At 41.3% G+C, this 22,787-nt stretch overlaps 2 protein-coding genes across 2 annotated transcripts; both read left to right on the top strand.

Moving 5' to 3' along the window:
- The first annotated feature begins 8,083 nt into the window (after positions 1 to 8,083).
- Positions 8,084 to 9,019, top strand: LOC121445887 (olfactory receptor 2AE1-like). The gene has a single exon (XM_041648054.1). The coding sequence runs from the start codon at positions 8,084 to 8,086 to the stop codon at positions 9,017 to 9,019; it is 936 nt and encodes a 311-aa protein (XP_041503988.1).
- An 11,941-nt stretch (positions 9,020 to 20,960) lies between these two features.
- Positions 20,961 to 21,896, top strand: LOC121445888 (olfactory receptor 2AE1-like). Its single transcript, XM_041648055.1, has one exon. It carries the CDS (start codon positions 20,961 to 20,963, stop codon positions 21,894 to 21,896), a length of 936 nt encoding a protein of 311 aa, XP_041503989.1.
- The last annotated feature ends 891 nt before the right edge of the window (positions 21,897 to 22,787 follow it).

Consider the following 22,787-nt stretch of genomic DNA (forward strand, 5'->3'; position numbering starts at 1 on the left):
GAGAGAAATCTAACAGAGAAATTAGTGTACATAATCAACCCCAAAAACTCTACCAAAAAACTCCGACAGCTGATAAACACCTTTAGTAACGTGGCAGGATACAAGATCAACTCCAAAAAATCAGTTGCCCTTCTATACACAAAGGATATGGAAGCAGAGAGGGAAATCAGAGAAGTATCACCTTTCACGATAGCAACAAATAATATAAAATATCTTGGGGTAACTTTAACCAAGGAAGTAAAAGATCTATTTGACAAGAACGTTAAGGCATTGAAGAAAGAAATTGAAGAGGATACCAGAAAATGGAAGGATCTCCCTTGCTCTTGGATTGGGAGGATCAACATAGTAAAAATGGCAATTCTACCAAAGGCAATCTATAGATTCAATGCAATCCCCATCAAGTTCCCAACAAAATTCTTCACCGATCTTGAGAGGAAAATATTCAACTTTATATGGAAAAACAAAAAACCCAAGAGAGCCAAAACAATCTTATACAATAAAGGAACTTCTGGAGGCATTACCATCCCTGACTTCAAACTGTATTACAGAGCCTCAGTATTGAAAAGAGCTTGTTAAAAAGAAAAGAAAAGAAAAGAGCTTGTTATTGGCATAAAAACAGAAAGTTGACCTATGGAATTGAATAGAAGACCCGGATTTTAGCCTCAATCATATGAACACCTGATTTTCGATAAAGGAGCTAAAAGTATACAATTGAAGAAAGAAAGCATCTTCAACAAATGGTGCTGGCACAACTGGATGTCAACCTGTAGAAGAATGAAATTAGATCCGTATCTATCACCATGCACAAAACTCATGTCCAAATGGATCAAAGACCTCAATATCAATCTGAACACACTGAACTTGATAGAAGAGAAAGTGGGAAGTACCCTACAACATATGGGCACAGGAGATCGCTTCCTACGTATAACCCCAGCAGCACAGACATTGAGCGCAACATTGAATAAATGGGACCTCCCAAAACTGAGATTCTTCTGTAAAGCAAAGGACACTGTCACCAAGACAAAAAGGCAACCTACTGACTGGGAGAAGATCTTCACCAACCCCGCAAAAGACTAAGGTCTGATCTCCAAAATATATAGAGAACTCAAGAAACTAGACTTTAAAATGCTAATTAACCCAATTAAAAAGTGGGGCACTGAACTGAACAGAGAATTCTCAACAGAAGTTCAAATGGCCAAAAGACACTTAAGGTCATGCTCAACTTCCTTAGCAATCAGGGAAATGCAAATCAAAACAACTTTGAGATTCCATCTTACACCTGTCAGAATGGTTAAAATCAAAAACACCAATGATATCCTTTGCTGGAGAGGTTGCTGGTGGGAACGCAAACTTGTGCAACCACTTTGGAAATCGGTGTTTCGGTTTCTCAGGAAATTCGGCATCAACCTATCACTGGACCCAGCAATACCACTCTTGGGAATATACCCAAGAGATGCCCTATCATATGCCAAAAGCATTTGTTCAACTATGTTCATAGCAGTATTATTTGTAATAGCTAAAACCTGGAAACAACCTAGATGTCCTTCAATGGAAGAATGGATGAAGAAAGTGTGGAATATATACACATTTGAGTAGTGCTCTGCGGTAAAAAACAATGACTTCTCGAATTTTGCATGCAAATGGATGGAAATAGAAAACACTATCCTGAGTGAGGTATCCCAGACACAAAATGATGAACATGGGATGTACTCACTCATAATTGGTTTCTAGCCATAAATAAAGGACATTGAGCCTATAATTTGTGATCCTAAAGAAGCTAAATAAGAAGGTGGACCCAAATAAAAACATATAGTTATCCTCCTGGCTTTGGGAAGTAGACAAGATTGAAGGGCAAAAAATTGGGATCTTGGGGGTGGGGTGGAAAGGGGGATAAGGGGAGATGGGGAGAGAAAAGTGAGAAGGGGAGGATGGGGGAGCTTGGGGAAATATGATGTTTGGGATAAAGGAAGGGTGGATATGGGAGCAGGGAAGTATATATTCTAATTTAGGGAGCCATCTTAGGCTTGGCAAGAGACTTGACTCTAGAGGGGCTCCCAGGTGTCCATGGAGATGTCCCCAGTTAGTTCCTTGGGCAGTTGAGAAGAGGGAGCCTGAAATGGCCCTTTCCTACAGCCATACTGATGAATATCTTGCATATCAACATAAAAGCTTCATCTGGCGATGTATGGAGATAGAGACAGAGACCCACATTAGAGCACTGGATTGAGCTCCCAAGGTCCAAATGAGGAACAGAAAAAGGAAGAACATGAGCCAGGAAGTCAGGACCTCAAAGGGTGCACCCACCCACTCAGATGGTGGGGCTGATCTAATGGGAGCTCACCAAGGCCAGCTGGATTGGGACTGAAAAAACATGGGATAAAACCGGTCTCTGTGAGCATGGCGGACAATGAGGGTTGCTGAGAAGCCAAGGACAATGGCACGGAGTTTTGATCCTACTTCATGTTCTGGCTTTGTGGGAGCCTAGCCAGTTTGGATGTTCATCTTCCTAGACCTGGTTGGAGCGGGGAGGACCTTGGACTTTCCACAGGGCAGGGGAACCCTGAGTGCTATTCGGACTAGACAGGGAGGGGGAGAGGAGTGGGGGTAGGGGGAGAGGAGTGGGGGTAGGGGGAGAGTAGTGGGGGTAGGGAAATGGGAGGTGAAAATTTTTTTAATAATAATAATTAATAAATTACCTGAGCTAATGGTAGCTCACCAACTCTCATCATATCAGGAAGGAACCAATATAGGACCAACCTAGGCCCTTGGAATGCAGATGACTGTTGTATAACTGGAGCAGACTGAGGGGCCACTGGCAGTGGAACCAGGATTCATCCCTACTGCTTGTACTGGCTTTTTGTAATCCATTCTCTTTAAAGGGTTACCTTTTCAGCCCAGATATAGTAGATAGGACTATGGCCTTCCTCAAAGCAATGTGCCTTACCTCCTCTGAGGAGTGGTGCCTTAGATGGGAGGAGAGTAGAAAGGATGGGAGGAAGGGAGAGAGTGGGAACTTGGATTGGTATTGTTGTAGTGGCGTAAATGAATGCAGACAGATTGTAAAAAATATATACAGCTTTAATGGAGAAAAAGACTTACAGTACCACGTTTACCGTGGAGAACAGGAAGCAGAAGGGAAGGTTGGGCGCATGCCCAGCAGATTTATAGGTAAACATTAGCCCCAGGCAAACCAGCCCCCAGAGGGCTGGGCTTAACCTTACATATTGTAAAATGAAAAAGATATAAAAAAAAATAAAACAAGAAAAACAGTTAGGCAGATGACTGTCCTTTCTTCCCCTCTCATCTGCCAATAGAAATGATGAGATTACAACGCAAGCTACCATGTCTGACTTGTACATGTGTTCTGGGTTACAAACTCAGGTCCTCATTCTGGAGCTGCAGGCAGTTTAATCACTGACTCCTGTCTCCAGCTCCACTGCAGTAATCTGGTGTCCCTGTTCCTGGTGTATTTTTCCAGAATCAGAAACTCTAGGTTTCTCTGTAGAAGGAGCCAGGTATCACTTCCAGCTTCCACATCTGTGGACACACATGTGCACACAAAGATAAATGTACACTTTTTAACACATACACACACAGCTACAAGTTGAGCCAGGCACCCTTAGTACCAAAAGAATGGTAGTTGTACACACAGGGGCAAACCGTGGTTCTTACAAGCTTTATATCCAGTTTGGAGATTGATGTGGGAATCACTTCTCAGGCTAGCAGTGCAGCAGAAACCAATTTCACTGCTCCCCTTATTCAGAATGCTATAGCCAGGTGCCATCTTGAGAGACAGCCTACTGTTTGAGACTGAGTAATTCGGGATCCTGGAAAACCAGGACATAATAATTCAGGGAGCTTTTCATCAGCTTTGGGTGTTGGGGGAGAGCCATAAATATCAGTCTTTCTTTGTGTATACTTGTTTCTGTACATGAGTGTGTACAAATGTGTATGGAGATTGTAGGTTTCTATCAGGTGTCTTTCTTAGGCACTTGACACAATATATTTGAGACAGGCTGTTTCACGGAACATAGAGTACACTGATTGAGCTGAGTTGGCTTTCTTGTAAGTTTGTAAGTTGTAGGTGTCCTCTTGCTTTTATTTCTTCCCTGTACTTGGGTTTCTAGTACATGCTACTTTTTACATTAGGGGCTGGGCAGCAAACTGAGTTCCACTTGCTTTCACTGTTCTAATTGAGCTACATCTTCAGTACCCAAGTTAGTATTTTGTAGGAAGAAGACCAGAACTTGTTGTACAAAGAAGATTAACTAGGTGTAATATTGTGTTGTGAATGATCCATTCGTCAGGGCCCTGTCATCTTGTGGGGGAATGTAGAGTCACATTAACCAGTGATTCTCCTTGAGAGTTAGAATTAAAAGCCTGTGATAGTCTGATTGCCTAAAACTCTACCTTTCTTATGACTCTTAGAGCCATAGGTGGTTTGCAGTTAAGCAGTGTCTGCAAACACTGAGAGCTGCAGGAATATTGACCGATTCTCTAGGGTGTTTCAGTAGAGAGAGCAGTGCTTTCCTTGCCTCTCAGCACTCTAGGGACACCTTCTTCAGTGATGTTTGCTTAGACAATGTCAAAGGTTTGCATGGAAAGAGTCAAGAGAGAGATAGAGATATATTCCAAAACAAGAAAATATGACTCTAGCAATGATTCATCATGGTTAATTGGTCCCTAGTTAGAATACTCCTGCTTTATCCCCAGGGCTAACTCTTCCCAGATACCTTATTCCCCTGACTCCACAAACAAACTCGAAGTAAAATCTTAGGTGATTCATTTCTCAATGTGCAGAGCCGTCTGGGGTAGGTGTTCCCAGGAGAGGTCCAGAATGCAGCCTTTGTGGGAAAGTCCCTATGCTGTCAATTTAGTGTTGTCATCTTGGCCCAGCTGGCATTACAGGTCCTTTGCTTGGAGAGGTTTCTTTTCTCATAGATGGCTTTCTTCTTTGCTCTTGTCTGGCTCACCAAAGGCCATTTCAATTCTGGTATCATCAGTGACTTTTGTAGAATCAGAAATTATCTTCCTCACTGGTTCTGTTGATTTCAACTTCAATAACAGAAGTAGAGTATCCATTTATACATAATACAGAGAGCTTTAGGAATCCAAAGAGCAGAAAAAAAACCAAATCCTAATTTTTCTTGGCTTTTGGAATGTGATGATTGAAACTGTATTGCAGTCTTGGAAATCCTTCCTACTCATGCTCTTGAGCTGGGATAGAATAGAAAGCTGTCTAGAGTAGAGGTTTGATTCAGAGAAAACTCTCAGAATGGTTGTACTACTGAACTAGCATAATTTGCATAAGATCTTTGCTGTGTCTTTTCTGGCAATAGTCTGTCTGATAGGGATACAGACCTGAGCAAGATTGTGGTGCAATTTATTGGCAGAGTTAAGAATGTGAACACAGACTGTGAAATTTCTATTCCTGTGGTGCTGCTTTTGGGGTAATTTATGCAGCTTTACTAACCAGTGATTATGTCCAGGTTTAGAGAAGGCAGAGTGATGTGCACTAAAGGGAAGGCCTGCTTTGCAGAATAGTAGCCAATGTGTTTGTGTGTCAGGGTGGACTCTTCTGCTAGTTCCATTGTACACATATGCTTGTTCTGACCCCTTGTCTCTGCTGAGGAAATTCCAGGTGTGATAATGTTTGGATTACAGTATCCTGGAAACCTTTACTAGTAATTTGATGAATGGCAGCAATCCCTTAAGTCACAGGGTGTCACTGATAGAGCACAAGAGGACAGCCTTCATAGAAAGCAGAGAAAAACCTTTTCAAAAATACCAAAGTAGTTTAGAGAAATGTCAGTAACTTCCTAGAGGAATCAAGGAGCCAGATAATGGAGGGCTTTTGATAAGGGTATCCATAGAGACTATTGGCTGGACACTGATGTGGTAAGTGATTGATAAGTATGTGTGTTTGTAGATAGCAAGGAGAACTTTATTTGTCCCTTAAAATTACTTCATTAATTATTTATTTTTTAAATTAATTAATTAATTTGTGTGTGAATGGCCTGTCACTGCTATTTGTATGGAGTTCAGAAGATAACCTGTAGGATTTAGTTTTTTTTCTTTCATCATTTGAACCCTATGGTTTGAATTTAGTTTGTCAAGCTTGGAGGATGCTTCCTTCATCAACGAACCATCTTACTCGACTTAAAGTTCGTATGTAAATTCACATAGAATGAGACTGAAATACCCACTTAAGTGATAGATGTAAAGATGAGATGTTCTTCTGCCTTGGTTAACATATGGTCTCAGAAATATGTTTCTTCATTGGTTCAATAAATTTTTGAAGAATGCATTTAGTTATGAGTTCTTTGCTTGAGAACATAAACAATCTGGAATGTGTGATGATCTTGTAGAACTTTATTTAGTACGAGTTGTATGAGGCTTTTCCCCAGGGAGATAGAACAAACACAGCATCTACTCACCCCAAATCAATGACAGTCTGATGTAATGATTATAGCAAAGTTCAATTTGGTGAAGCAAGCATTTTATTAAGTATGGGGAGTGGTTACTTCAGGAGCATGGTGAATTCAAAAGTAGCTGCATCACAGAAGAGCCAACCTGAAAACTCAGAAAGATTCATGCGAGCTACAAAACCCTGGAGTTCTTTGCATGCCCTGCAGCCAGCCCCATGGGTAGGAGAGTCTCTTCTTGGTAGCATTGCTTGTGAGAGTCTCCTCTCCAGGTACTCTTTTCTGTTTCCACATCTTTGGGAAGGGACCTTTCAGACTCTTGAAAGTTTCACGTTTCCTAAATGTGTGAAGTTTGTTTACTTCCTGTTTCAGGAGCATGTTCCTATCCTTCATGATTTAGGGAGTGTTGCACTCAGGAGGACATTGTAAAAAATACAAAAGGGTGGGGGAAAGCCTAAGAAAGGGTACTACTTGTAAGATCAATTTAGATTTCTTTGTATTATGCTTCACCAAGGCAATTCAGCAATCAATCTTATTAGTATTCATATGAGTACTAGATAAATTATGGATAGGAAAGCTTGGCTGATGAACATCTACAATCCTTATTTCTTTTGTCCATGATACATGATTTGGTGGACACAAATATATACAGGAGGTATCTCCTGCTTGTCTTCTGGGGAGTCTGCACAGAGATGCTTCGTTATGTTTCATTTTACTACTCATTTGTGTTTATTTAATCCAGCAGCTGTCAGTCTTTGAGTCACAACCAAGAATACTTGGAATTAATAACTAGCAGTGAAAGCAATTTTATGTTCGTGGGTCACCACAATATGAGGAAACGTATCAAAGGACTGCAGCAATGGGAAGGCTGAGAACTACTACTTTAAACTGCACTTCAGTTTCCATAAAAACAATATGAAACACAGTGACTCATTTTTAAAGAACCAAAGCTTAATAATCTTTTATTAATTTTATTATTAGGACACCTTCACAATTCCATATTCATGTACTACGTATCTTGATCACATGCAGGTGGACTCCCTCCTACCTCTCCCCTATCATGTACTTCTCCCTCCCGTTCCTCCCTTTTATTTGTAGCTTACTCAGACTGTGTCACACTCCTTGATGGAAAGTTGTTTGCTCTCATGCAGGTGACCCTAACACCAGTGAGTTTAGGAGTGCAGTGGACATGTCCTGTCCAGTGGACAGCATTTCACAGAATTTCAACCCCATTGACACTCGATAATTCCACAAAAGCCTTGGGGATCAACCTTGGGTAGTCAGGCTTGTATGGCACCTTGCATTGTACTTGGTGAGTTGTCACCTCTGCTCCCATTTTGGGCTTTCTATACAATGTAGATATTCTGGTACTTCATGGTGATGATGATTTTCAAGAGAGATTTGTAGGTTTCTCTTCTTAAAATATCAGTTGGAGAGCTAGAGTTGTTGCATAATTATAAATAGATACACTTCTACAAATTGTCCACATGTGGCCCAGTATCATGTTTAATGGATATATACAAAGAAACTGAAAATATGTAAATAAAGAAAAAAATCTTTACATTTATCCCGAAAAAGAAAGTGTTCATTGTGAAGTTGTGTTTCTCACATCACACTCCTGTCCTCTCCTGGATTTCTCAGAGGTTGAGGAGAGGAGCATGTGGAGGTGGAACCAGACATCTCCGGAAGACTTCATCCTTCAAGGGCTCTTTGATGACTCCTTCAACCACCTTTGTCTTTTCCTCCTGATTATGCTGGTGTTCCTTACTGCAGTGAGTGGCAACAGCCTCACCATCCTCCTCATCTGTGCTGACCCTCGTCTTCACACACCAATGTACTTCCTGCTCAGCCAGCTGTCCCTCATGGATCTGATGCATGTCTCCACAACCATTCCCAAGATGGCGACCAACTACCTGTCTGGGAAGAAGTCCATCTCGTTTGTGGGCTGTGCCACCCAGCACTTCATGTACCTGTCTCTTGGTGGTGCAGAGTGTGTCCTCCTGGCTCTCATGTCTTATGACCGCTATGTTGCTATCTGTCACCCCTTACGCTACACTGTGCTCATGAGTAGAAAAGTTGGGGTGATGATGGCTGTCATATCATGGTTGAGTGGATCTGCCAACTCCCTAATCCACACATCTGTCTTGATGAACTTCCTGTTTTGTGGTTCGAGAATCATCCACCACTTCTACTGTGAATTTCCAGCTGTTTTGAAGTTGGTATGTGGGAATATCACTGTGTACGAGAACACAGCCTATATCAGCACTGTTATTCTTCTTCTCCTCCCCATCATTTTTGTCTCTACATCCTATGGATTCATTCTCCATAGCGTCATGCACATGCGTTCAGTTGGGAGTAAGAGAAATGCCTTTGCCACGTGCAGCTCTCATCTTACCGTGGTTTCCCTTTTTTTTGGTGCGTGCATGTTCTCCTATATGAGACCCCGATCCCAGCGCACTCCCTTCCAAGACAAAGTTGGATCTGTTTTCTATAGCATCATTACTCCTACCCTGAATCCCCTGATTTATACTCTCAGGAATAAGGATGTTGCTAGGGCTCTGAAAAAAGTGTTGAGGAGAGATCTTTTCACCTAGTGATCATGGTTATAGTTTTCTGGAATATATAGTTGAGTATGGTATGTCTTGAACTGATTTAAGCAAATTCCCGATGCTTTTTGACTAGTGCACAAATAACATGGATCCTAATCTAATATGATATCCATCATTGAGACTGATAGAATAGCTGTGCTGCCATCTTGGACCCTTTACCTGAACTTTTGTTTCTAAGAATGGCACTGAGTGTTCTACAAAACATCTCATGTGCTTTAAAATCAACCAAACCACAATCCTAATCCCTTCCCTGGTATAGATACTTGGCCACCTGTGCACACATACAGTCCCTTTCCTTCCCCAATCTTCTAACTGAAAAAAACTCCTATTACCTGCATAAAAGTGTGTGCCCACTTTAGGTTTTTCACAGTAAGGTTGCAACTCCTGTTGAACAGGCTTCTGACTTCAGATTCCTTTGGTTTGCCATCCTTTTTCTAATGTGAATACTATTGTGTACATACTATGAAACTTCTGAAGAGCTAAGGAAAAAGTAAATCCAAACCCAAATCCAACCTAAATAATATTTTGAAAGGAGGCACAGACAATGCAGCTCGGTCAGTACAGTGATTGTCTGGCATTCTCAAAATCATGACTTAGATGTGCAGGAGTGCTTTGAATTGGGCTTGGTGGTATATACGTCTTGACCCCTGATCTAATGTGTATCAAAAATTCATGGTTATCCTCAGGATCATAGTGAGTTTCAGCCTCAAAATTAAACCACCAAAACAAAACCAACTAACAACTAGTGATCCAACCCCCAAAAGACATAATATTACAATAAAACAACAGCAGGCTGTTGATAAAACTTCACATACTATATTGAATAGGTATGAGGAGAGTGGACATTGTTGCCTTGTTCCTGATTTTAGTGGAAATGCTTTGAGTTTCTCTTTAAGTTTATGCTGGCTGTGGACTTCTATCAAGTGGTATTTATTATGTTGAGATATATCCCTTATATCACTAGTCTTTCCCTAACTTTTGCTATGAAGCTATGTTAGAATTCTTTTTCTAATTAAATAATCATGTTTTTTAGTCTGTGTATATGGTAGTTTATGCTCACTATGTTTATTATGTTGAACTTATAAACATTATGAATCTGAATCTCTGGGGGTGATGCCAATCATTGAGTGTAAATGATGAGCCCCGTTATTGGTTTCCCAGTGCAGAGTGGCCAGCCTTGAAACTGTATACAGATAAACAACTATAATGTACCCCAGAGGTTGTATTTATTAATTTGTATATGTGACAAATATAACAGAGAAAAATTCTGTTAACTTGAGAGTGTGGGCATGGCAGGGGTTCATTGGACAGTGGCTGGGTAGTTGTGGAAAGAAAAGGGAGGGGAAAGTGTTATAATTCTATTTAAATTAAGAACATAGCAAAAGATATCATGCCCTTTGTGTAGCTTTTCCAGTTTAGTAGTCTGCAGAGTTTTATAGTACTGTCTTATTGTTTTATTTTGGCTTCTGGTTTACTAATTTCAGTCCTGAGTTTGACTGTTTCTTCTCAATTATTATGCTGTTTTTATTTTTATTTTAGAATTTTCAATGTTTCATTAATTTGTTGATACAAGAACACTCTCGTGTTTGATGTAGGTACGTAGTGCTATGAACTTGCCTCTTAACATTGTCTTCATTGTGTCTCATGTGCTTGAGTATGTTGTATTTTAGTTTTATTGAATTCTAAATAGCTTTATATTTTTTTCTTGATTTCTGTCTTGGACCTTATTTCATCGAATAGTGAGTTGTTCAGCTTCCCCGATTTTGTATATTTTTTAATCATCTACAACAAATCAATTCCCAAAGCCTGTGAATCACAGAATTATGTATAGATATAGCAACTACTTTTTTCTCAGTTGTTTGTGTTAGACTCTTTTCTGTTGCTAATAAACCTGATGAAAAAAGCACAGTACATTTTTTGCAAGTTTTCTTTTTTATTTATTTTTTTATTACTTTATAAGTAATACCATTCAAAATTTCCACTTCCTCTCCTCCTCCCACTTCCCTCCCGCTCCCCCTATCCCCCTCACCACTCCCCCTGCAGTCCTAAGAGAGGGCAGGGTAGCCTTCCATGTTGGATGTCCTAGGGCCTCCCCTACCATCAATGCTTAGGAAGGTATGCATCCAAATAGACTAGGATCCCAAAAAGCCAGTACATGCAGTGGAGACAAATCCCAGTGCCATTATTGTTGGCTTCTCAGTCTGCCCCAATTGTCAGCTACATTCAGAGAGTCCAGTTTGATCCCATGCTCATTTAGTCCCAGTCCAGCTGGATTTGGTGAACTCCCATTAGATCAGGCACACTGTCTCGGTGGGTGGATCAACCTCTCACAGTCCTGACTTCCTTGCTCATATTCTCCCTCCTTCTGCTCTTCAACTGGACCTTGGGAGTTCAGTCCATTGCTCCGATGTGGGTCTCTGTCTCTATCTCCATCTGATGTGAGGAGGAGCGGGCTGCAACCAGCCACCTGGCTTGCTTAACCCCTGAAATGACCACACAGAAAACTTTATTAATTAAATTACTGCTTGTCCCATAAGCTCTAGCCTCTTATTGGCTAACTCTCACATCTTGATTCAACCCATTTCTAATAACTTGTATATCACCACGAGATCGTGGCTTACCGGGAAATATTCAGCATGTCTGACTCTGGTGACTCCATGGCGGCTCTCTCTGCCTGCCTTCTTCCTCCCAGCATTTAGTTATCCTTTCCCTGCCTATCTAAGTTCTGCCCCATGAAAAGGCCAAGGCAGTTTCTTTATTCAACCAATGAAATAAATACAGAAGGACCTCCTGCACCATCCGTCTCCGGAGGAAAGTTCTATGGTGATATTCAAGATAGTCATCAGTCTGATTAAGGGACAAGGCCAGTTCAGGCGCCCTCTCCTCCAATGCCCAGGGTCCTACCTGGGAACATCCCAGTGGACACCTGGGAACCCCTCTAGAACCAAGCCTCTTGCCAACCCCAAAACAGGTCCTGTAATTAAGATATCTTCTTCCCTGCTCCCATTTCCATCCTTTCTCCCTCTCAACCATCCCACTCCCCCAAGCTCTCCCCAACACTTCCCTTTTCCCTTCTCTCTCTCCCTCTCCCCTTCCTCAACCCCTACTCCCACCCCCATGCTCCCAACCTTTGCTTGACAATCTTATCTGCTTCCAATTTGCAGGAGGATCTATGTATGTTTTTCTTTGGGTTCACCTTATTACTTAATGTTTCTAGGATTGTGAACTATAGGCTCAATGTCCTTTGTTTATGGCTAGAATCCACTAATGAGTGAGTACATACCATATTCATATTTTTGGGTCTGGGTTATCTCACCCAGGATAGTGTTTTCTATTTCCATCCAGTTGCATGCAAAATTCAAGATGTCGTTTTTTACTGCTGAGTAGTACTCTAATATGTAGATGAGCCACACTTCTTTATTCATTCTTCCATTGAGGGACATCTAGGTTGCTTCCAGGGTCTGATTATTACAAATAATCCTGCTATGAACATAGTTGAACAAATGTTTTTGTAGTATGATAGAGAAACTCTTGGGTATATTCCCAAGAGTGGTATTGCTGAATCCTGAGGTAGGTTGACTCCCAATTTTCTGGGAAATCGCCATACTAATTTTCAAAGTAGTTGCACAAGTTTTCATTCCTACCAGCAATGGATGAGTGTTCCCCTTATTCCACATCATCTCCAGCATAGGTTATCATTGGTGTTTTTGATTTTATTTTTTCTTTTCTTTTTTAATTAATTAATTAATTATTAAAGATTTCTGCCTCCTCCCTGCCACTGCCTCCCATTTCCCTCTCCCTCCCCCAGTCAAGTCCCCCTCCCTCCTCAGCCCAAAGAGCAATCAGGGTTCCCTGCCCTCTGGAAAGTCCAAGGACCACCCACCTCCATCCAGGTCTAGTAAGGTGAGCATCCAAACTGCTTAGGCTCCCACAAAGCCAGTACGTGCAGTAGGTTCAAAAACCCATCGCCATTGTTCTTGAGTTCTCAGTAGTCCTCATTGTCTGCTATGTTCAGTGAGTCCAGTTTTATCCCATGTTTTTTCAGACCTAGGCCAGCTGGACTTGGTGAGTTCCCGATAGAACATCCCCAATGTCTCAGTGTCTGGGTGCACCCCTCGCAGTCTTGAGTTCCTTGCTTGTGCTCTCTCTCCATCTGTTCCTGTTTTGAAACTTGAGATTTCAGTCCATTGCTCCAATGTGGGTCTCTGTCTCAGTCTCCTTTCATTGCCTGATGAAGGTTAATATTCAGGAGGATGCCTATATGTTTTTCTTTGGGTTCATCTTCTTATTTAGCTTCTCTAGGGTCACAAATTATAGGCTCAATGTCCTTTATTTATGGCTAGAAACCAAATATGAGTGAGAGTTGCAGGAATATTGACTGATTCTCTAGGGTGTTTCAGTAGAGAGATCTGTAGAAGGAACAGCAGGCTGTGTTCCTGCCGCCCAGCTCCCAGCCCTCTGGCTAGCTTATGCCCCAAAATAATTACACAGAGACTGTATTCTTTTAAACACTGCCTGGCCCATTATATATAGCCTCTTCTCGGCTAACTCTCATATCTTGCTTAATCCATATTTAGTAATCTGTGTAGCACCACGAGGTGATGTCTTACCGGGAAAGATTCAGCATGTCTGACCTGTGTCCATCTTGGGCTGGAGCTTCATTGCATCTGCCCTGGAGAGGAGAGGCATGGCGTCTGTCTCACTTCCCTTCATCCCAGCATTGTGTTCTGTCAACTCCACCTACCTAATTTTCTGACCTATCAGGCCAAGCAGTTTTCTTTATTGACCAATGAGAGTAACACATCGACAGATGGCCTTCCCACATCATTTCCCCTTTTTTTGTTTAAACAAAAAAGAAAGGCTTTAACTTTAACATAGTAAAATTACAGTTAATAAAACAGTTATCAAGTAAGAATACTGTTACAATATTTATATCTGTTTTTATCTTTTATCATAACAAAAAAACAACTATAACTATCTATCTATTCTTCAACTCCATCTGGGACTCCAGAAGGATATAATATTACCTAAGTAAATGAGAAGTAAGCAACTTACAAATCTCTAGAAATCACAGAGATATCTCGCTGCCTGGACAGTCACCCAAAGTTCCTTTGTACCATTGGGGCATCCAACTTCGGCCTACAGGCCCATAGTTTCCAACAGGCATTTCCATGAAGCAGGAAACTTCAAAGACAGTTCAGTCACTATCTGCTGTGTCCTGGAGAGTGCCTCACAGACTCTTTCATGAGTCAGGATCCCTGATAGACCATTTCACCTTTAGGTAAATTCAGCAGTCCTCTTTCTTCGGGTTCAGTTTATGCAACAGTCCAGGCAAGAGCAGTCTCTTGCCCAAATGGCTAAGAAACTCTATAAGGAGCCTCTTTGATGCCCATCTTCCTCTTGAAGTAGATTGGTGCTGCCAGGAGCAGACATGTCTCATTGTCATGAAAAGCCCTAAGTTATTAAAACATTAAATGTCATATTCTGTAGTCTTTGAAAGTCATGAAGAATGCCTATGCAACTGAAATATATCTCTATATATCTTGAAAATCTAACTAACATGATTACAATCTTGATTATTAATGATTACCTATTAACAACCTACATACATTACATTTTTAAATGAACTATACAATCACAGTACCTTAGTCAAGATCAGAAATGCATATACATATAACAAAATTGTCCTTAAATTTATATCAATAAAGCAAAAACGTATACCAATGTAAATTATTCATATCTATATTATATCCCCTTTAAATGTAAAAGAATATTTATAAAAAATATTTGGGAATATGGGCACAGTTATTTATCTCCAAACTGCTTCCTGCTGTATGAGGGCACTGTTAATCAGGTCTGTTATGGTGTAACCCGTGTGCCAGGTTCATCTCAGTCAGAAGTTGAGTGAAGTAATTTTTTGAGGGTGTTCACAGCAACCTTTCAGGAGGGCATGGTCAATCATACCATATTGGGATAAAAGCAATCCACAGGGTCTCATCCTCTGTGAAAAAAAAAAAGAAGGACTTTTCCAAAGCATCATAACCTTAGATCCAAATTTTGAAGTCAAGGTATTTTCAAAATATCTATCTTGGATTAGTTCAGCAGCATTCATAAACAAATATCTTTTAGCAGCTGTTGCTCCTTCCCCAGCATTCAAACAATACAAAGAGAGCATAATAGCATACAATATCAAGATTCTCTGTGTATTTTCCATCTTTGTGTGGCTTTATTTTAACCTCTATTTCATATATTTTTACTTTTATTTTTTGAGACAGGATCTCTGTATATCTCTGTCCTGGATAACTCTGTAGACCAGGCTGTCTTTGAACTCTCAGAGATCCGTCTGTCTCTGCCTCCCAGGCATTGGGATCAAAGGTGTGTCCTGCCACACCTTGAAGTCACAGAGGTCAATCTACCTCTGCTTCCCAAGTGTTGGGATTAAAGGTGTGTACTACCACACCCAACTACTCTCTTTCTTTTCTTTCTTTTTTTTTTTACCTTAAGAGCTTTAACTTTTAGCCTGCATATATTTTTAACACACTGTAAATCATTTAGAGGTTTTCTTTTTCTTTGAATCTCTCTTTACTGTATATCTTTCTTTTTCTGACTACATGAGTCTTTAAATTACTGAGCAATATAGGTAGAATTAAAGCAGTGGCTTTGCCAGCTAGATCCAGACCATTCCTTAGTTTTCCAGCCTCACAGCAGAGGTACTGGCTTTAGCCATGTTTATTGCCACAACTCTATGACGTTTCAAGCTCTCTGCCAGCAAACAAGCAGCAACAGTATGTCCACAGACAACACTTAAGTCCTGTATATGTATCCAGCCCTCCTGCCTCAAAGAGTCAGAGTTTGCACTGGCAGGACAGCCCAGAAAGCTGGCATTTTAAAACAGCACAACTATTTTTCTGCTACGGCTGAAAACAAATAAGCATGCAGTCACCTTTTACCAACACCATTTAAGAGTTTTGTGGCAGGACCTCTTAAAAGAGCTGCAGGGTTTTGCAGCTAAAGCTGAGTCAGGAACCCTCTCTTAGATGAGAGCATTTGCTTGCCTCTAGCAAGCAGAGCAGACCCAAGAAATTGCTGCTACCAAGAAAACATGCTTTACTCTATTCTTTCCCAAGCTTTCTCAGGCTTTCTGTGGATTCAGTTATCTACATCTGGGCACCATTTGTAGAAGGAGATGCGGGCTGCGTTCCTGCCACCCGGCTCCCGCCCCCCTGACTAGCTTATGCCCCAAAATAATTACACAGAGACTGTATTCTTTTAAACACTGCCTGGCCCATTATATATAGCCTCTTCTCGGCTAACTCTCATATCTTGCTTAATCCATATTTAGTAATCTGTGTAGCACCACAAGTTGTGTCTTACCAGGAAAGATTCAGCATGTCTGACCTCTGTCCATCTTGGGCTAGATCTTCATTGCATCTGCCCTAGAAAGGAGAGGCATGGTGTCTGGCTCACTTCTCTTCTTCCCAGCATTGTGTTCTGTTAACTCCACCTACCTAATTTTCTGACCTATCAGGCCAAGCAGTTTCCTTTATTGACCAATGAGAGTAACACATCAACAGATGACCCTCCCACATCTGAGATCAGTGCTTTCCTTGCCTCTCAGCACTCTAGGGTCACCTCCTTCAGTGATGTTTGCTTAGACAATGTCAAAGGGTTGCATGGAAAGAGTCAAGAGAGAGATAAAGATATATTCCAAAACAAGAAAATATGACTCTAGCAATGATTCATCATGGTTAATTGATTCCTAGTTAGAATACTCCTGCATTATCCCCAGGACCAACTCTTCCCAGATACCTTATTCCCCTGACTCCACAAACAAACTCAAAGTAAAATCTTAGGTGATTCATTTCTCAATGTGCAGAGCCGTCTGGGGTAGGTGTTCCCAGGAGAGGTCCAGAATGCAGCCTTTGTGGGAAAGTACCTATGCTGTCAATTTAGTGTTGTCATCTTGGCCCAGTTGGCATTACAGGTCCTTTGCTTGGAGAGGTTTCTTTTCTCATAGATGGCTTTCTTCTTTGCTCTTGTCTGGCTCACCAAAGGCCATTTCAATTCTGGTATCATCAGTGACTTTTGTAGAATCAGAAATTATCTTCCTCACTGGTTCTGTTGATTTCAACTTCAATAACAGAAGTAGAGTATCCATGTATACATAATACAGAGAGCTTTAGGAATCCAAAGAGCAGAAAAAGCCAAATCCTAATTTTTCTTGGCTTTTGGAATGTGATGATTGAAACTGTATTGCAGTCTTGGAAATCTTTGCTGCTCATCCTCTTGAGCTGGGATAGAAAGCTGTCTAGAATAGAAGTTTTGATTCAGAGAGAACTCTCAGAATGGTTGTACTACTGAACTAGCATAATTTGCATAAGATCACTGCTGTGTCTTTTCTGGCAATAGTCTGTCTGATAGGGATACAGACCTGAGCAAGATTGTGGTGTAATTTGTTGGCAGAGTTAAAGATGTGAACACAGGCTGTGAGATTCCTGTTGTTCCTGTGATGCTGCTTTTGGAGTAATTAATGTAGCTTCACCAGCAAGTGAACGTGTCCAGGGTTAGAGAAGGCAGAGTGATGTGCACTAAAGGGAAGGCCTGCTTTGCAGAATAGTAGCCAATGTGTTTGTGTGTCCGGGTGGACTCTCCTGCTTGTTCCATTGTACACATATGCTTGTTCTGACCCCTGGTCTCTGCTGAGGAAATTCCAGGTATGATAATGTTTGGATTGCCTTATGCTGGAAATTTTTACTAGTATTTGATGAATGTCAGCAATCCCTTAAGTCACAGGGTGTCACTGATAGAGCACAAGAGGACAGCCTTCATAGAAAGCCTAGAAAAATGTCTTCAAAGATCCCAAAGTAGATTGGGGGAAATGTCAGCAACTTCCTAAAGGAATCAAGGAGCCAGATAATGGAGTGCTTTTGATAAGGGTATCCAGAGACCATTGGCTGGGCACTGATGTGGTAAGTGATTGATAAGTATGTGTGTTTATAGATCTCCCAGCTGCTGAAGCAATCAGAGATAGTAAGGATAATTTTATTTGTGCCTCTAAAATTACTTCATTAATTATTTACTTTTTAAACTAATTAATTAATTTGTGTGTGAATCACCTGCCACTGCTATTTGTATGGAGTTCAGATGATAACCTGTAGGATTTGGTTTTCTTTTTTTTTTTCATCATTTGAACCCTGTGGTTTGAATTCAGTTTATCAAGCTTGGAGAATGCTTTCTTCATCAAAGAACCTTCTTACTGGACTTAAAGTTTGTATGTAATTCCACATAAGATAAGACTGAAATACCCACTTAAGTGATAGCTGTAAAGATTAGACATTGAACTGCCTTGGTTAACAAATGGTCTAAGAGAGACCCACACAGGAGCACTGGACTGAGCTCCCAAGGTCCCAAGGAGGAGCAGAAGGAGGGAGAACATGAGCAAAGAATTTGGGACCACGAGGCGTGCATCCACCCACTGAGACAGTGGAGCTGATCTACGGGGAGCTCACCAAGGCCAGCTGGACTGTGACCGAAAAAGCATGGGATAAAACCGGACTCTCTGAACATGGCGAACAATGAGGGCTGATGAGACACCAAAGACAATGGCAGGGGGTTTTGATCCTACTTAATGTGCTGGCTTTGTGGGAGCCTAGCCAGTTTGGATGTTCACCTTCCTACATATGGACGGACGGAGGGGGGAGAACCTAGGACTTAACACAGGGCAGGGAACCCGGGCTGCTCTGTGGACTGGAGAGGGAGGGGGAGAGGAGTGGGGGGAGGGGGAGAAGGGTGGGAGGAGGGGGAGAAGGGTGGGAGGAGGGGGAGAAGGGTGGGAGGAGGGGAAGGGAAATGGGAGGCTGGGAGGAGGTGGAAACTTGTTTTTTGTTTATGTTTTTTTTTCTTCTTTTCGCAAAAAAAAAAAAAAACAAATGGTCTAAGAAAAAAATTTTTCAAGCTGGGCTGTGGTGGCGCATGCCTGTAATCCCAGTACTTGGGAGGCAGAGGCAGGTGGATGTCTGTGAGTTCGAGGCCAGCCTGGTATACAAAGGGAGTTCCAGGACAGGTTCCAAAGCTACAGAGAAACCCTGTCTCGAAAAACCAAAAAAAAAAAAAAAAAAGAAAAAAAGAAATAGAATTTTTCATGAGTTCAATTAGTCTATGAAGAATGCATTTAGTTATGAGTTCTTTGCTTGAAAACATAATCAATCTGGAATGTACTAAAGATCCTTTAGATCCTTAGTACGTGTTGTGTGATACTTTTCCCCCAGGGAGATATGCCAAACACAGCATCTACTCACCCCAAATCTATGACAGTCTAAAGTAATGATTATAGCTGAGTTCAATTTGGTGAAGCAAGCAGTTTATTAATTATGAGGAGTGGCTACTTTCAGGAACATGGTGAATTCAAAAGTAGCTGCATCACAGAAGAGCCAACCTGAAAACTCAGAATGATTCACCCTGGAGCTCTTTGTGTGCCCTGCAGCCAGCCCCATGGGTAGGAGAGTTACTTCTTAATAACATGGCTTGTGAGAGTCTCCTTCCCAGTTACTGTTTGCTGTTTCCACAATTTGGCAAGGAACTCTCAAGACTTTTAAAAGTTTCAGTTTTCCTAAATGTGTGAAGTTTGTTTACTTCCTGTTTCAGGAGCATGTTGCTATCCTTCATGATTTAGGGAGTGTTGCAGTCAGGAGGACATTTTAAAAAATACAAAAGTTGGGGGGAAGCCTAAGAAATATAGGGTACTACTTGTAGGATCAATTTAGATTTCTTTTAGTTATGTTTCACTAAGGTGATTAAGTGATCAGTCTTACTAGTATTCATATGAGAACTAGATAAATTATGGATAGGAAAGCTTGGCTGATGAACACCTACAATCCTTATTTCTTCTGTCCATGATACATGATTTGGTGGGCACAAATACATGCAGGAGGTATCTCCTGCTTGTCTTCTGGGGAGTCTGCACAGAGATGCTTCGTTATGCTTTATCTTACGACTCATTCGTTTTTATTTAATCCAGCAGCTGTCAGTCTTTGAGTCCCAACCAAGAAACTTAGAATTAATAACTAGCAGTGAAAGCAATTTTATGTTTCGTGGGTCACCACAATATGAGGAACCATATCGAAGTACTGCAGTACTGGGAAGTCTGAGAACTACTATTTTAAACTGCACTTCAGTTTCCATAAAAACAATATGAAACACAGTGACTCATCCTTAAAGAACCAAAGCTTAATAATCTTTTATTAATTTTATTATTAGGACACCTTCACAATTCCATATTCGTGTACTATGTATCTTGATCACATGCAGGTGGACTCCCTCCTACCTCTCCCCTATCATGTACTTCTCCCTCCCGTTCCTCCCTTTTATTTGTAGCTTACTCAGACTGTGTCACACTCCTTGATGGAAAGTTGTTTGCTCTCATGCAGGTGATCCTAACACCAGTGAGTTTAGGAGTGCAGTGGACATGTCCTGTCCAGTGGACAGCATTTCACAGAATTTCAACCCCATTGACACTCGATAATTCCACAAAAGCCTTGGGGATCAACCTTGGGTAGTCAGGCTTGTATGGCACCTTGCATTGTACTTGGTGAGTTGTCACCTCTGCTCCCATTTTGGGCTTTCTATACAATGTAGATATTCTGGTACTTCATGGTGATGATGATTTTCAAGAGAGATTTGTAGGTTTCTCTTCTTAAAATATCAGTTGGAGAGCTAGAGTTGTTGCATAATTATAAATAGATACACTTCTACAAATTGTCCACATGTGGCCCAGTATCATGTTTAATGGATATATACAAAGGCATTGAGAATAGGTAGATAAAGAAAAAAAACACATTTTTCCTGAGAAAGGAAGTGTTTATTGTCAAGTTGTGTTTCTTGCATCACACTCCACTCTTCTGGTTCTCTCAGGGGATGAGGAAAGAACATGTGGGGGTGGAACCAGACGTCTCCGGAAGACTTCGTCCTTCAAGGGCTCTTTGATGAGTCCTTCTTCTCTCTTTGTCTTTTCCTCCTGATCATGCTGGTGTTCCTTACTGCAGTGAGTGGCAACAGCCTCACCATCCTCCTCATCTGTGCTGACCCCCGTCTTCACACACCAATGTACTTCCTGCTCAGCCAGCTGTCCCTCATGGATCTGATGCAAGTCTCCACAACCATTCCAAAGATGGCAACCAACTTCCTGTCTGGGAAGAAGTCCATCTCGTTTGTGGGCTGTGCCACCCAGCACTTCATGTACCTGTGTCTTGCTGGTGCAGAGTGTGTCCTCCTGGCTCTCATGTCTTATGACCGCTATGTTGCCATCTGTCACCCCTTACGCTACACTGTGCTCATGAGCAGAAGAGTGGGAGTGATGATGGCTGTCATGTCATGGTTGAGTGCATCTGTGAACTCCCTAATCCACACATCCATCTTGATGAGCTTCCCTTTCTGTGGTTCAAGAATCATCCACCACTTCTACTGTGAATTTCCAGCTGTTTTGAAGTTGCTGTGTGGGAACATCACTCTGTATGAGAGCACAGTTTACATCAGTACCGTTAGTTTTCTTCTCCTTCCCATCATTCTTGTCTCTACATCCTATGGACTCATTCTTCACAGTGTCATGCAGATGCGCTCAGCTGGGAGTAAAAGAAATGCTTTTGCCACCTGCAGCTCTCATCTCATTGTGGTTTCTCTTTGGTATGGTGCTGGTATGTTCTCCTATATGAGACCCCGATCCCAGCGCACTCCCTTCCAAGACAAAGTTGGTTCTGTTTTCTATAGCATCATTACTCCTACCCTGAATCCCCTGATTTATACTCTCAGGAATAAGGATGTTGCTAGGGCTCTGAAAAAAGTGTTGAGGAGAGATCTTTTCACCTAGTGATCATGGTTATAGTTTTCTGGAATATATAGTTGACTATGGTATGTCTTGAACTGATTTAAGCAAATTCCTGATGCTTTTTTGACTAGTGCACAAATAACATGGATCCTAACCTAATATGATATCCATCATTGAAACTGATAGAATAGCTGTGCTGCCATCTTGGACCCTTTACCTGAACTTTTGTTTCTAAGAATGGCACTGAGTGTTCTACAAAACATCTCATGTGCTTTAAAATCAACCAAACCACAATCCTAATCCCTTCCCAGGTATAGATACTTGGCCACCTGTGTACACATACAGTCCCTTTCCTTCCCCAATCTTCTAACTGAAAAAAACTCCTATTACCTGCATAAAAGTGTGTGCCCACTTTAGGTTTTTCACAGTAAGGTGAAACTCCTATTGAACAGGCTTCTGACTTCAGATTCCTTTGGTTTGCCATCCTTTTTCTAATGTGGATACTATTGTGTACATATTTTGAAATTCCTGAAGAGCTATGGAAAAAGTAAATCCAAACCCAAACCCAACCTAAATAATGTTTTGAAAGGAGGCATAGACAATGCAGCTCAGTCAGTACAGTGATTGTCTGGCATTCCCAAAATCCTGGCTTAGATGTGCAGGAGTGCCTTGAATTGGGCTTGGTGGTATGTATGTCTGCGATCCATGAGCTCATGAGAATCAGAAGTTCATGGTCATTCTCATATTCCTGGTGAGTTTCAGCCTCAGAATTAACCCATCAAAACAAAACCAACCAACAACTAATGAACCAACCCCAATAAGACATATAAAGTCCAACTACATAACCCAAAATATTAAGATAAAACCACAGCGGGCTCTAGATAAAACTTCACATACTATATTGAATAGGTATGAGGAGAGTGGACATTGTTG

This window comes from Microtus oregoni, unplaced genomic scaffold, assembly GCF_018167655.1.
Source record: "Microtus oregoni isolate MIOR12 unplaced genomic scaffold, Mior012 000003F_ref0000135, whole genome shotgun sequence".
Taxonomy (NCBI): Eukaryota; Metazoa; Chordata; class Mammalia; order Rodentia; family Cricetidae; genus Microtus; species Microtus oregoni.

Coding starts and splice junctions, on each gene's coding strand:
- LOC121445887 (XM_041648054.1), top strand. CDS start 8,084: ATGTGGAGGTGGAACCAGACATCTCCGGAAGACTTCATCCTTCAAGGG.
- LOC121445888 (XM_041648055.1), top strand. CDS start 20,961: ATGTGGGGGTGGAACCAGACGTCTCCGGAAGACTTCGTCCTTCAAGGG.